The sequence below is a fragment of the Rhinopithecus roxellana genome, chromosome 16 (assembly GCF_007565055.1).
Source record: "Rhinopithecus roxellana isolate Shanxi Qingling chromosome 16, ASM756505v1, whole genome shotgun sequence".
NCBI lineage: Eukaryota > Metazoa > Chordata > Mammalia > Primates > Cercopithecidae > Rhinopithecus > Rhinopithecus roxellana.
The window spans coordinates 104,664,028-104,677,110 of NC_044564.1; the positions used below are offsets into that span (position 1 = coordinate 104,664,028).

Genomic DNA, 13,083 nt, shown 5'->3' on the forward strand with positions numbered 1-13,083 from the left:
TTAATTTATACATTTATTTATGGTTTGATTATAGATTGAGAAATGTACACTAGAGTTTTTCTGAGGTCAACTTTTTAATCATTGTGTATATCAGGCGGAGCAATAGGGTGACCTAGAAAGATTTCCTAATCTGTATTGAAAAAGACAAACAAGAATAATTTTATCTCAATTTTTCCTTTATTCTTTTATAAGTAATACTTCTTCTCTAGTCAATATTCTTAGGAGGATATTTCAGGTATTCATATTTCTCCTAAATTAGGAATAACCAAAAGTCCTTTTCTCTAAAAATGTCTCTTCTATTTATTCTTTTTTTTTTTTTTTTTTTTTTTTTTTGAGCAACATGGCTGTTTATTTCACCTGGGTGCAGGCGGGCTGAGTCTGAAAAGAGAGTCATCGAAGGGAGGTAAGGGTGGGGCCGTTTTATAGGATTTGGATAGGTAAAGGAAAATTACAGTCACAGGGGGGTTGTTCTCTGGCGGGCAGGAGTGGGGGTTACAAGGTGCTCAGTGGGGGAGCTTTTTGAGCCAGGATGAGCCAGGAAAAGGAATTTCACAAGATACTATAGGGTGGGGGAGCAGAGACTGAGGAAAAATGGTGACCAAGCTCAGCCTGGCGAGGAGGGGAAAGGTCAGATGGGTCTGTAGAAAGGAAGATTAGAAAGACTCAGCTACGCTTGGGGTCGGGACTGAGGGGACAGGCGGGAGGGAAAAAAGGAAGATTTGGGAGGGGTTGCATTGGGAACAGAGACTAGGGAGGGACCGATGTGTAAAAGAATGCCTGGACGTCAGGCACCTCAGACCATTTGCCCATTTTACGACAAGAATTATTTAGATCTTGTAGGATGGAAAAATCGAAAGTGCCGTTTTCTGGCTATTTGGAACTACTGTCGAGTTTGTATTGGGGTCAAGTGGCATTGTAGAAGAAAATAAGGCATTTAGGTTTTAGATCAGGTGTGAGTTGAAGAGGTTTTCAGTTCTTGAGAACACAGGCTACGGAGAAAAAGGAAGAATGGAGGGTGGAAGGCTGCCCATGGTGAAGGAGGGAAGCCCAGAGAAAAGAGAGAGTGGAGACACAGAGAGAAGGAGTTTGGGGGTTCTTGCCCTCCAGAAAAGCAGGAAGGGGGTCGGGGAAAGGAAAAAGAGGTTAAGAGATAGAGAGGTTGAAGAAGACAGTAAAAAAGGGGCCGCTTACCCGATTTAAAATTGGTGAGATATTCCTTGGGCTGTTGGGCCTGAGGACCAGAGGTCATAGGTGGATCCTTCTCCGGGAGCAAAGAGCAGGAGGACAGGGGATTGATCTCCCAAGGGAGGTCCCCTGATCCGAGTTACGGCACCAAAATGTCATGCGCATCCGTGTGAAGAGACCTCCAAACAGGCTTTGTGTGAGCAACGTGGCTGTTTATTTCACCTGGGTGCAGGCGGGCTGACTCCGAAAAGAGAGTCAGCCTCTTCTATTTATTCTTTTAGCCCACAGGACTCTTCTGAAGTTAAGATTAAATTACCATCGAAACAGAACTTTCACATACAACTTTGTTTTAGTAACTGAAGAACATCAATTTTGTTAGGTATAACATAGTATGAAGAAAAATATTCAGTTACAGATAATAATGTTGGTTAAAATGGTCAGATATCTGTGCGTTAGTAATACTTCAAAATTTTCTATTTGTTCTGGATTATTTGGTCAAAATATGGTATCATTGTATTAAAATAATTTAAATTTATAATGCAAATGAGATACATAATTCTAACTCAGTTGCATGTGTTTTTAATCTATTCTCTAGCAAGAATATTCTTTTTGAGAGCTGGGGCCTCCTTCATGAAGTCTGAAAGTCTAACTGATCTTAACTTAGAGGGCCGTAACATATTCTTGTGCTATTTGTATATCCAATTACAGGTCTTTATTACCCATAAGGGAAGCCATTCAAGAATGCAAATGATTCTTACAGACACTGCTGTGAAAGATCCACACACATTCCAGCCACTATAGAATTCCTGTTGGTGAAAGAAAATATTAGCATGGGAAAGTCCAATCAGTCTTTTGTGACAGAATTTGTCCTGCTGGGGCTTTCTGGCTACCCAGAGCTAGAGGCCATTTACTTTGTGCTGGTCCTATGTATGTATTTGGTGATCCTGTTGGGAAATGGAGTCTTCATCATTGTGAGTGTTTATGACACCCACTTGCACACCCCCATGTACTTTTTCCTCAGTAACTTACCATTCTTGGACATCTGCTACACTAGTTCATCTATTCCACTATTTCTCAGCAGCTTCTTAACTTCAAAGAAAACTATTTCCTTCTCTGCGTGTGGAGTGCAAATGTTTCTCTCTTTTGCTATGGGAGCAACAGAGTGTGTCCTTCTAAGTATGATGGCGTTTGACCGCTATGTGGCCATCTGTAACCCTCTACAATACCCTATCATCATGAGCAAGGCTTCATACGTGTCCATGGCTGCTGGGTCCTGGATTGGAGGAGGCACCAATTCTGTGTTGCAAACCTCCCTTGCAATGCGGCTTCCTTTCTGTGGAGATAACGTTATTAATCATTTTACTTGTGAAATCTTGGCTGTCTTAAAATTGGCCTGTGCTAATATCTCCATAAATATTATTAGCATGGTTGTTGCTAATATGATTTTTCTTGTAGGACCAGTACGTTTTATTTTTGTTACATATGTTTTTATTCTCTCCACCATCCTGAGAATTCCTTCTGGAGAAGGAAGGCACAAAGCCTTCTCCACCTGCTCTGCCCACCTAATAGTGGTGATTATATTCTACGGAACCATCCTTTTCATGTATGCAAAGCCCAAGGCTAAAGACTCTTCTGGAGCAGACAAAGAACAAGTCACAGACAAAATCATCTCCCTCTTCTATGGAGTGGTGACACCTATGCTTAATCCTCTCATCTATAGTTTGAGGAACAAAGATGTGAAGGCAGCTGTGAAGAGTATACTGTGTCAAAAATGCTTCTCGGAAGGAATGTAAATGCTTCTTTATTTAGTTTTAAAATTATTTTACTCTGAATGTAGGGCTAGCTCTCACCCGGAGGTTCCAAAATAAATATGAGGGTTGATGATTCCACTAATTCCCAAAATTTTCATTTTTCTCTTTGTAATATTTAAAAGAAAGACGGAAATCCAGGACTGAGTTAAGGATTTTTCTTTTCTCTTCATGACAGAGTTAAGGAAAAGGACAGAAACTTATGTGTAAAAGGATTCTCATCCAAACACCTTCCTTCTCATGCCTAACAGAGTTTGGTTTATTCCTTGAATGGTAAATTCTATAATCTAAGAGAAAGTACCATTTTACCAACTTAATCTTTTATCCCCTTTTTACACTATTCTTAGGAAGATCAAGCAGAAAGTATCGTGCTAAAAATAAGAATGCTATATGATTTCAACAGTTAGTAATTCAGAATGAAGTAGATTTGATCATGTAGAAGTAAAGGGGGAACACTGTAAGGTATTAGGTACCTAGCATGTATATATGTAGTAGAGGGAGAAGAAGTGGAAAAATGAAGCTATTTTTCCCAGGGATGATTTCCTTTTGGCTGCAAACTGGCAAGCCATCTTTTGTGCAGAGGTGTCTAAGGCAATGTGCAGACAACCCAGATGATGGGGAAATATGGCCTGCCTTGTGTTTCAATAGATGAGCAATGATGTCTTTGAGTGAAAAACATCACTGTTAAATGATTCAAAAAATTTACTTTCTTTCTAAATAACTTGATAGCATAGTTCTCTGAAAACACAGTGATAATGGGTTTACTGTTGTAAGAAGTTAGGTATTTTTGCAATTACATGAATTTCCTGTGGAATATGAGCATTCCACTCATTCACTCAGTCATTTATTACTCATTTACTTATTCAGTCAACCAGTATTTACTGAATACCTATTTTTGTCTCAGGCTTGTGCTAAGTATTGGTGATATAAAAATATAAGACAACCTGGAAATTAAAATGAAGACATGGTTAGGGAGCACAGTCTTGTGGAATACAGACTGATGCATACATTGGGGACAAAAATATTAAAGAATACTTATTTATGGTTTTTCCTTCTCTCCTCCCTTCTAAGCTGGACTCTTTGTTGGGTCTTTGTTGGGCTGAGCAGAATAATGGTTGGATTTGTAATAGTTTAAATAAGCTGATTGTCCTATGAAAGGGCTTGAACCATCTCTAGAAAAGAAATAACATAGTGAGAAAGAACCCAGTGCATACTGGAGATTTTGAAGATAGAAGGGAATATATTTACATTGATACAGCAAAAATAGGATTAGAGGAAAAGGAAAAATTAGCTACATGGAATATTGGGAAAGTTTTGATGCTGGTTTTATGTGACCCTACCTCAGTGTGTCTTGATAATCTCAATAAAGATGCGCAACATTCTTTAAGACATTTGGTTATGGATTCAGTTTCTTTTGCAGTATCACCATGCTGATACTGGCCATAGGATGAGGGTAACTTAAGTGGGTCACAGACTTAAATGGGTCACAATTACAATGCAGTATGTTAAATGCTTTTATAGCAGGATATGCGTAAATCCCTTGAAGGGGAAGTCCCAGGAAGGGAAAGGCACTTCTGCTTGGAAAAACTAGGAAAGGCAGTTCTCCTACTGGTCTTGTAAGCAAGAATTTTCTAGACAGATGAAACAGTGCCAAGATGTGGAATACTACTAAGAGTTTGGAATGGTTGGAACTTGGGTTTTACTGTTGGGGCAGTGACAGAGAAGACTGGAAAGGTAGTTTGGAGCCAAATTGTCAGGGCTTCAGATGCTAATCTAAGTCAATACTTCTATAGGTTTGAGGTGATGACCCTCTGTTCTCTTGAGTCCAGGAGGCTGAATCAGGGCTACCACATTCATGAACAAATTCTGAGAAGTCAGATCTATGATACCCCCAAACTCCTACCTGTCCCTACTTTTGTCTGTTTTATGTCCTGAGGTTCCACATAATATTTTATTTGGAAAATGAGTATTCTGTTGTGAGGAAAAGGTTTTAAACCACTGCAGTGAACAATAGAATCTACTAACAGTTATAAGAAAGAAACTGATGTTTTGGTGTTGGTGTTTTAGAAAGCTCACTTTGGCACTGGAGATGATAAAGTTATAAATCTCTTGCTGATAAATCCTCAGTCAGGCCTGTTTTACATTCCTTCATCAGCCTCTAGCACTTACCTTGTCTTATTTCTTATTGGCTTCAGGGTACTGAGTACCTATCCAATTTCTTGGAGTTTCCATTCTATTCTTGACTGTTTGTAAATAGACTTGAATTTCTCAAATAACTTTCCTGACCCTTTGGTTTAAAATTTTTACTTTAATTGAGGAAACAGTGAAGAAACAGCAAACATGAATGACAGCATTACACAGATTTAAGATCTACATATATTCCTGCCCTTACTAGAGAAAAAACATTGTATCCTAGACGTGTGAATGTCGTATTGAAACCATCCTAATAAAATTGATAAAACTAAATTGCTAGGTTTAACAAAAGCATAAGCTTTAAGTAGAAACATAGTAAAACATTAACCAGACTGCCCTATGGCCCACTTCTGTACAACTGATTACTACTTAAAAGTCACATAGCTCCTGCCATAAGGTCCTAACTTCTACAGATAACATCTTTAATGTTACGAAATGTCAAGCTTTCCATTTTGAGATATTTTCTAGATCCTGCATTCCAATGGGTCCACCGATGCCAGCCAGTCTGAAGACCCTCTCTGAGGAACTAACTCAGCCCCAAAATGCAGGTTTTGCATCTTTATTAAAGATTGCATTCCACACACCCTAAGCAATTAGCTCCTCAGCCCCCTATTTGTCAAAATTCCCTTAAAAATTCCAGGCCAGAACTCCTTGGTGAGGTGGATTTAAGGTTTTTTTCCACTTTCTCATTTGACTACCATATAATCATTATACTCTTTCTCTGCTGCAACTCCTGCTGTTTCGGTGTGTTGGTCTGTTATCATATGACAGGCAAACTGGTTGTCTAGAACAATATTGTGGAGGCTCTGAATACCATTACATTCCTCTGAATGGTTTTGATGTTTTTGCTTTAGGAGTAATCAGGTTGGACTCAAACTACAAACTTGATCTTTTTGTTAGCAATACACATCTCAGTTCAAGATTTCTATCTATATATCTGTATTTATGTTTTTACAGTCAGCCTTCCATGCTTATGGGTTTAAAATAACTTGGATTCAACAAATTTGGATCAAAAATATTCAGGCAAAAGCCAATAGAAATAACAATATAATATGAATTAAAAATACAGTTTAACAGGTATTTATGTAGCATTTACATAGTCGTAGGTATTATAAGTAACCTAGAGATGATTCAAAGTATATGAGAAAATGCATGTAGATTCTGTGCAAATACTATGCCATTTTATATAAGGGACTTGAACATCCATGGATTTGGGTATCCATGGGAGTCCTGGAAGCCATCCCTCCCAGATACCTAGGGATCCCTGTATATATACTTATTGGTATTTAGCTGGATTGTACCTGTATGGTGCAGGGGTCAATCAGAAAACTGGGCAAGTTTTTACAGAGAATTTGATGTTTCCTCTGCTGGGACTCTGCTTTCTGGAATTCCTCCCTTTCTTTATGGTGGCTGTTTCTCCAGAATTCTGCTGGTTTGTCCATAAAGAGCCATTTTATTATCAGAATTTCCACCAACCTATGCTGTGCCTAGTCAGCCTATAGCCATAAAAATGTGAAACTCACACCAAAATGTGATACTTCTAAGTGATACTTCTTCTAAGTGATACTCCTAAAAAATTTTTGCAGAGAGTTTATAGTTGTCATTTCTGAGGTGCTTGAATCTGATAGGAACTTATTCAGCCAAAGTGACAGTAACAGAAATCAGAATTCCTCCCCTTTACATTTTATGACTAGAGTGTACTTCTCTCTTTCTCTGTGTTGGCTTCCAGGCTGCTTCTACCTATATGATTTCCTAATACATCTCAAAATCAAAGTAGACTGATATTTCCAATGGAGAATATGCGACAATGAATAAAAATTTGAAATCCCCCTGAGTGCAGAGGTGAGCATATCATAAGTGTTAAATAGCATGGAATAATTCAGTAGATTTGAGTGTTTTATTTGCCCATTAAAGGTTAAATGAGGCATTATGTGAAAGCAGATGGCTCATGGGAGGGTCTCATTATATTTTATTTTCATCCTTTAAATACAAAGCTAGCTTTTTAGTCTCTTAGTTCACCTGTAGCCCATCCCTTCCTTGAGCAGGTAAAGTGAAAACTGATCCTCAGAGTTCATCTCCTTTAGCAGTCTTCTTTGATCACTTCCTGCTAATGCTCCCTCCTCTCTGTACCTTATTCAAACTACCCAGGAATTTATGATTAGCTACTTTATTTCCAGAACTCAGAGGACAAATGAGAAAGATAAGGTGGGAGATGAGAAGTCATATTTAAATAATGTATAATATTATCATAAAATATATTAGGTAACTAGGTAATTTACTTGTTATCTTTTAAGTTCTTGTTCATTAATTAATGCTGGTGGCAAGTGTAACACATGATTGTCTCTCATTGCCTCATTCAGATATAGACACCAGAATCCTTGCTTAATGTCCTTAATTTCAAGAATCAGAGAGCAAACGAGAAACAATGGATGTGTTAGGTAATATTACTTAATTAATGCATTATATATACCACGAGCTGTACTAGCTGTCATATGTAAATTGTCTTTTAAAAACTGTTTTCATTAATTAATGCCTATAAATAATGTAATATATGTGTTGCCTTCATTTTTATGTGGATTACTGCTATATTCAGCACTGTGTATGTGCATGTTAGGGGCTGGGGATTCAATGCTGGATAAGGTATTTTCTCTGCATTCTGGGATTAGCTCCAGATGGCTCCATAAGGTAGATAAGAAAATTTAGGCTTATATAAAAGTCACACAGGTTATAAATGGCAGCCAGTGTTTAAGTCTGTTGTTGGTCTATATTTCCTATATTAATTTCAGAGTCAGTTTGAGGAATAAATTAAATACAAGGAAGTATTTCAGGAGGACAAGAGGAACTGTGAGACATTCTTAAAAAATTATTATAAAAAGGTTATTTTGCCTATTAATGATGCTGATATTTCTCTGAAGGAGAATTGCAATTTTGATTCCGAATTTTAGAGACAGGGTCTTGCTCTGTCTCTTAGGCTGGAATGCAGTTGTGTGACCATAGCTCACTGCACCCTGGAATTACTGGGCTTAAGCAACATCCCCCTCGAACCCCCAATTTGGCCTTCTGAGTAGCTAGTACCACAGGTACACGTCACCGTGCCCAGGCTAATTTTCAATTTTTTTCAATTTTTTTTTTTTTTGTAAAGATGAGGTCTTGCTGTGTTCTGCAGGCTGTTAGCCAACTCTTGAGCTCAAGCCATCCTCCTGCCTTGGCCTCCCAAAGTGCTGGGTGATTCTGAATTTGGATTTTTGAATCGGTCTTTTCATGTGTGCTACAAACTGAATTTCCTCTGTGGCAAAACCAAAAATAAACAAAAAACAATTTTTATTTTCCAAGGTGTGTTGACTGTGTTCTAGAAATTACCACCGTATATATATAATTAATTAAAAATTTACTCTTACAATCTTGGGATAAGAGTATTAAATTAGAGGGGCGATGATATCTTCAGAAACATCACTATATATTACAACTCAAAAGTCATTCCAAGCAGAAATTTTTATGAAAGAAAAGCATTGTGAATAAGATCATATATTGCTTTTGAAACAGAGACAATTGCCAATATTCTCCAAGTAGACTTTAGTCAACTAATATATTTTCTCTTTAACTGAATATTAGAGATAAATATTGATGTGAACATTTGCTTTACTCAGACCTAATGACCTCTTTAGTGTATTTCATTAAGTTCTTTTACTTCCTTTTCTCTTTTTTAGGCTTAAAGATTAGCTGCTTTTCACCTTCTCTGCCAAAGCATTGAATATTTTTGTTTGGGAACTAAAAAATCTAAATAAATCTGACTCTTTTTTTAAATAATTTTTTTTGGGTTTGAGGTTTACAACATGATGTTTTGGGATATATACAGATGGTAAATGGTTACTATAGTGAAGCTGATTAATAAACCATCTTGCACAGTTACTATTTTGTGTGACAAGAACAGCTACAATCTACTTATTTAAACAAAAAACCCCAATACAATGAATTTTATTAACTTTAGTACTCATATTGTATGTTATATCTCTAGACATGCTCATCTTACATATCTGCTATTTTTTATCCTTTGATCTACATCTTCCCAATTCTTTTCCATCCCATTTCCTCCCACCTGTGGTTACCAATGTTCCATTCTCCATCTCTGTGCGTATGACCTTTCTTTAAAAAAAAATTCAACAAATGAATAAGATCCTGCAATACTTTTCTAAGTCTGGCTTACTGTAATGTCCTTTAGGTACATCCATGTTGTGGCAAATGACAGAATCTCCCTCTCTTTCTTTCTCTCTCACTCTTTTTAAAAGGCTGAATAATATTTCATTGTGTATAGACACCACATTTTCTTTACCCATCAGTGGGTATTTAGGTTGTTTCTGTATCTTGACTATTGTGAATAATGCTGCAATGAACACAGTAGTACAGCTATCTACCAGGTGGCGATTTTATTTCCTTTGGGTATGGACCCAGAAGAGGGATTGCAGGGTCATATGGTAGTTGTATTTTTAATTTATTTAGAACCTCCACACTGTTTTCCATGATGGCTATACCAGTCTGCATTCCTACCAACAGTGAACTAGGGTTCCCTTTTGTCCACACCTTTGCCAACATTTGTTATCTCTTATCTTTTGATAATAGCCAATCACACAGATGTGAGGAGATATCTCATGGTGTTTTAATTTGCATTTCCTTTATAATTAGTAGTGTTGAACACATTGTCATATACCCATTGGCCATTTTTATGTCCTCTTGAAAGAAATGTCTAAGTTCCTTCCCCATTTTAAAATCAGGTTATTCATTTTTCTGCCATTGAGTTGCAACAGTTCCTTATAAATTTTGGATGTTAACCCCTTATCAATTGCAATTATTTTTGCCAGTCAGTAGGTTGTCTTTCATTTTCCTGATTGTTTCCTTTTCTACACAAATATGTTTTTTTTGTTAGATTTAATATCACTTATTTTTATTTTTGTAGTCAGAACTTTTGGTATGATATACAAAAACTCATTGCCAAGACCAATGTTGAGGAGTTTTCCCTATGCTCTCTTCTAGGTATTTTATGATTTCAGGTCTTACATTTAGGTATTTTATTCATTTTGAGTTGAATTTTGTGTATGGTATAAGATAAGAGTCCAATTTCATCCTTTTGCCTGTAGAAATCCAGTTTTCTCAGCACGATTTGTTGAAAAACTACCTTGTTGTGTCCTCTTGGTAACCTTGTTAAAAGTTAGTTCACATAAGTGTTTGGATTTAGTTCTGGGCACTCTGTTTTATTCAGTTGATCTTTATTTCTGTTTGTATGCAAGTACCATATGGTTTTGATTACTATAGCTTTGTAATATAATTCAAAATCAGGACGTGTGATACATCTAACTTGCTTTTTCCCCTCAGTATTGCTTTGGCTGTGTGTGTGTGTGTGTGTGTGTGTGCATGTGTGTGTGCTTGTGTGTGTGGTTCCATATTATTACAGGAGTTAAAACAATTGTTTCTGAAGAATGCCATTGGAATTTTGATTGAAATTGTGTTAAATCTGTATATTGCTTTGGGTAGTATGGACATTTTAACAATATTAATCTGTCCTATCTATGAACATGGGGTATCTTTCCATTTACTTGTGTCTTCTTCAATTACATTCATCATTGTTTTATAGTTTTTAGTATAAAATTATTTCACCTCCTTTGTTAAATTTATTTCTCAATTTTTGTATACTGTCATAAATAATACGATTTTCTTGATTTTTTTTTCAGTTAGGTTGTTATTTGTGTATAGAAATGCTACTGATTTTTTATGTTATTTTTGTACTTTGTAACTTTGTTGAATTCATTTATTAGTTCTAACAGTTTTTGTGGTAGAATCTTTGGGGTTCTAGTTTGTTCTAGCTAGATTAATTTCTGACATATAGTATCAGGTCATCTGCAAATAGAGATGACTTTACTTCTTTCTTTTTATTTGGGTACCTTTTATTTTTTTTTCATGTCTGACTGTACTTGCTAGTACTAATGGTGCTATAATGAATAGAAATGGTGAAAGTGAGTATCTCTGCCTTTTACCAGATCTTAATGGTAAAGCTTTCAGTTGTCCCCCATTGATTATGATGTTAGATGTGGGGTTTTTTTTTAATAAATGGTTTTTATTATGTTGAAGATCTTTTCTTCTGTACTAAACTGTCAAGGATTTTTATCAAGAAAAGATGATGAATATTGTCAAATGTTTTTCCATGTCAGTTGAGATGATCATATGGTTTTATCTTTTATTCTGTTAATGTGATGTATCACTTTGATTGATTTGCATATGTTAAACCAGACTTGAATGCCAATGAGAAGTCCTACTTGGTCACGATGCATAATCTTTCGTATGTGTTGTTGAATTTTGTTTGCTAATATTTTATGGAGGATTTTTGCATTGATGTTCGTCAGAGATATTGGCCTGTAGTTGTCTTTTCTTGCAGTGTCTTTGTGTGGCTTATATATCAGAGTGATGCTGGCCTTGTAAAATATCTTTGGAAGTATTCCCTCTAGCTCTATTTAATGAAGGTTTAAGAAGTATTGGTAGTAATTATTTTCAATATGTGGTAGAATTCAACCATGAAATCTTCCTGCTTTTCTTCATTGGGAGGATTTAAATTATTTTCAATTCCTTTATTTGTTGTTTGTCTGTTCAAGTTTTCTATTTCTTCCTGACTCAATCTTGGAATGTTATATTTTTCTAGAAACGTATCAATTTCCTTTAGGTTGTTAAATTTGTTGGTATATAATTGTTTATAATAGTTTCTTATGATTCTTTTTATTTCAGAGGAATCTGTTACAATGTTTTCAGACATGTTCTCATGTTTCATTTCATTTAAGTCTTCCCTCTTTATTTCTTAGTCTAGCTAGAGGTTTGCCAATTTTGTTTAATTTTTCAAATAATCAAATTTTTGTTTTATTGACTTTTTTATGTTTTTCTCTTTTCCATTTGATTTGTTTCTGTTCCAACTTTTATTATTTCCTTCCTTCTGTTAATTTTGGGTTTACTTTGTTGTTCTTTTTCTAGCTCCTTGAGATGTAATGCTAGGCTATTTATTTGGGATCTTTCTTCATTTTTAATGTAAGCATTCATGGCTGTAAACATTCCTTTTAGAACTGCTTTTACTGCATCCTATAGATTTGGTATGTTGTGTTTCTACTGTCATATGTCTAGGATATATTTTATGTATCTCTATATCTATCTATCTATATACCTATTTGAGACAAATGATAATGGAAATACCACATACCAATTTTATTTATATGTATATATGCATGTGTTCATACATACACACATATACATATGTACATACAGATATATGTACATACACATATGTATATATGTATACACACATATGCATACATGTACACATATGTGTATATCTACACATGTATGTATGTATAGGTATGTGTATATATGTGAGTGTGTGTGTGTATATATATATATATACACATACACATACACATATTTGAAAGAGGATCTTGCTCTGTCACCCAGGCTGGAGTGCTGTGATCACAGCTCACTGTAGCCTCGACCTCCCAGGCTCGAGTGACCCTCTCACTTAAGCCTCCCAAGTAGTTGGGGCTATAGGCATGTGCCACCACATCTGGCTAATGTTTTTTAATCTTTTGTAGAGATGGGTCTTCCTATGTTGTTTAGACTGTAAGATATTTTTAAAATTTTCTTTTTGATTTCTTCTTTGATCTAGTAACTGTTCCAGAACATGTTGTTTAATTTACACATATTAGTAAAAATTTTAAGATTCATCCTATTGTTTATTTCTAGTTTTATACTATTGTGAGCAGGAAAAAATTCTAGATATGATTTTAATCTTTCTGAATTTGTTAAGAATTGTTTTGTGGCCTAACACATGGTATATTCTGGAGAATGTTCCATACACACTAGAAAAAGAGGT

At 35.8% G+C, this 13,083-nt stretch overlaps 1 protein-coding gene across 1 annotated transcript; it reads left to right on the forward strand.

The window, feature by feature from the left end:
• Window positions 1-2,015: 2,015 nt before the first annotated feature.
• Window positions 2,016-2,978, forward strand: LOC104660383 (olfactory receptor 13C7-like). Its single transcript, XM_010360725.2, has one exon. The coding sequence runs from the start codon at window positions 2,016-2,018 to the stop codon at window positions 2,976-2,978; it is 963 nt and encodes a 320-aa protein (XP_010359027.2).
• The last annotated feature ends 10,105 nt before the right edge of the window (window positions 2,979-13,083 follow it).

Excerpts from the sequence above, each read along its gene's own strand:
- LOC104660383 (XM_010360725.2), top strand. The coding sequence starts at position 2,016 with ATGGGAAAGTCCAATCAGTCTTTTGTGACAGAATTTGTCCTGCTGGGG.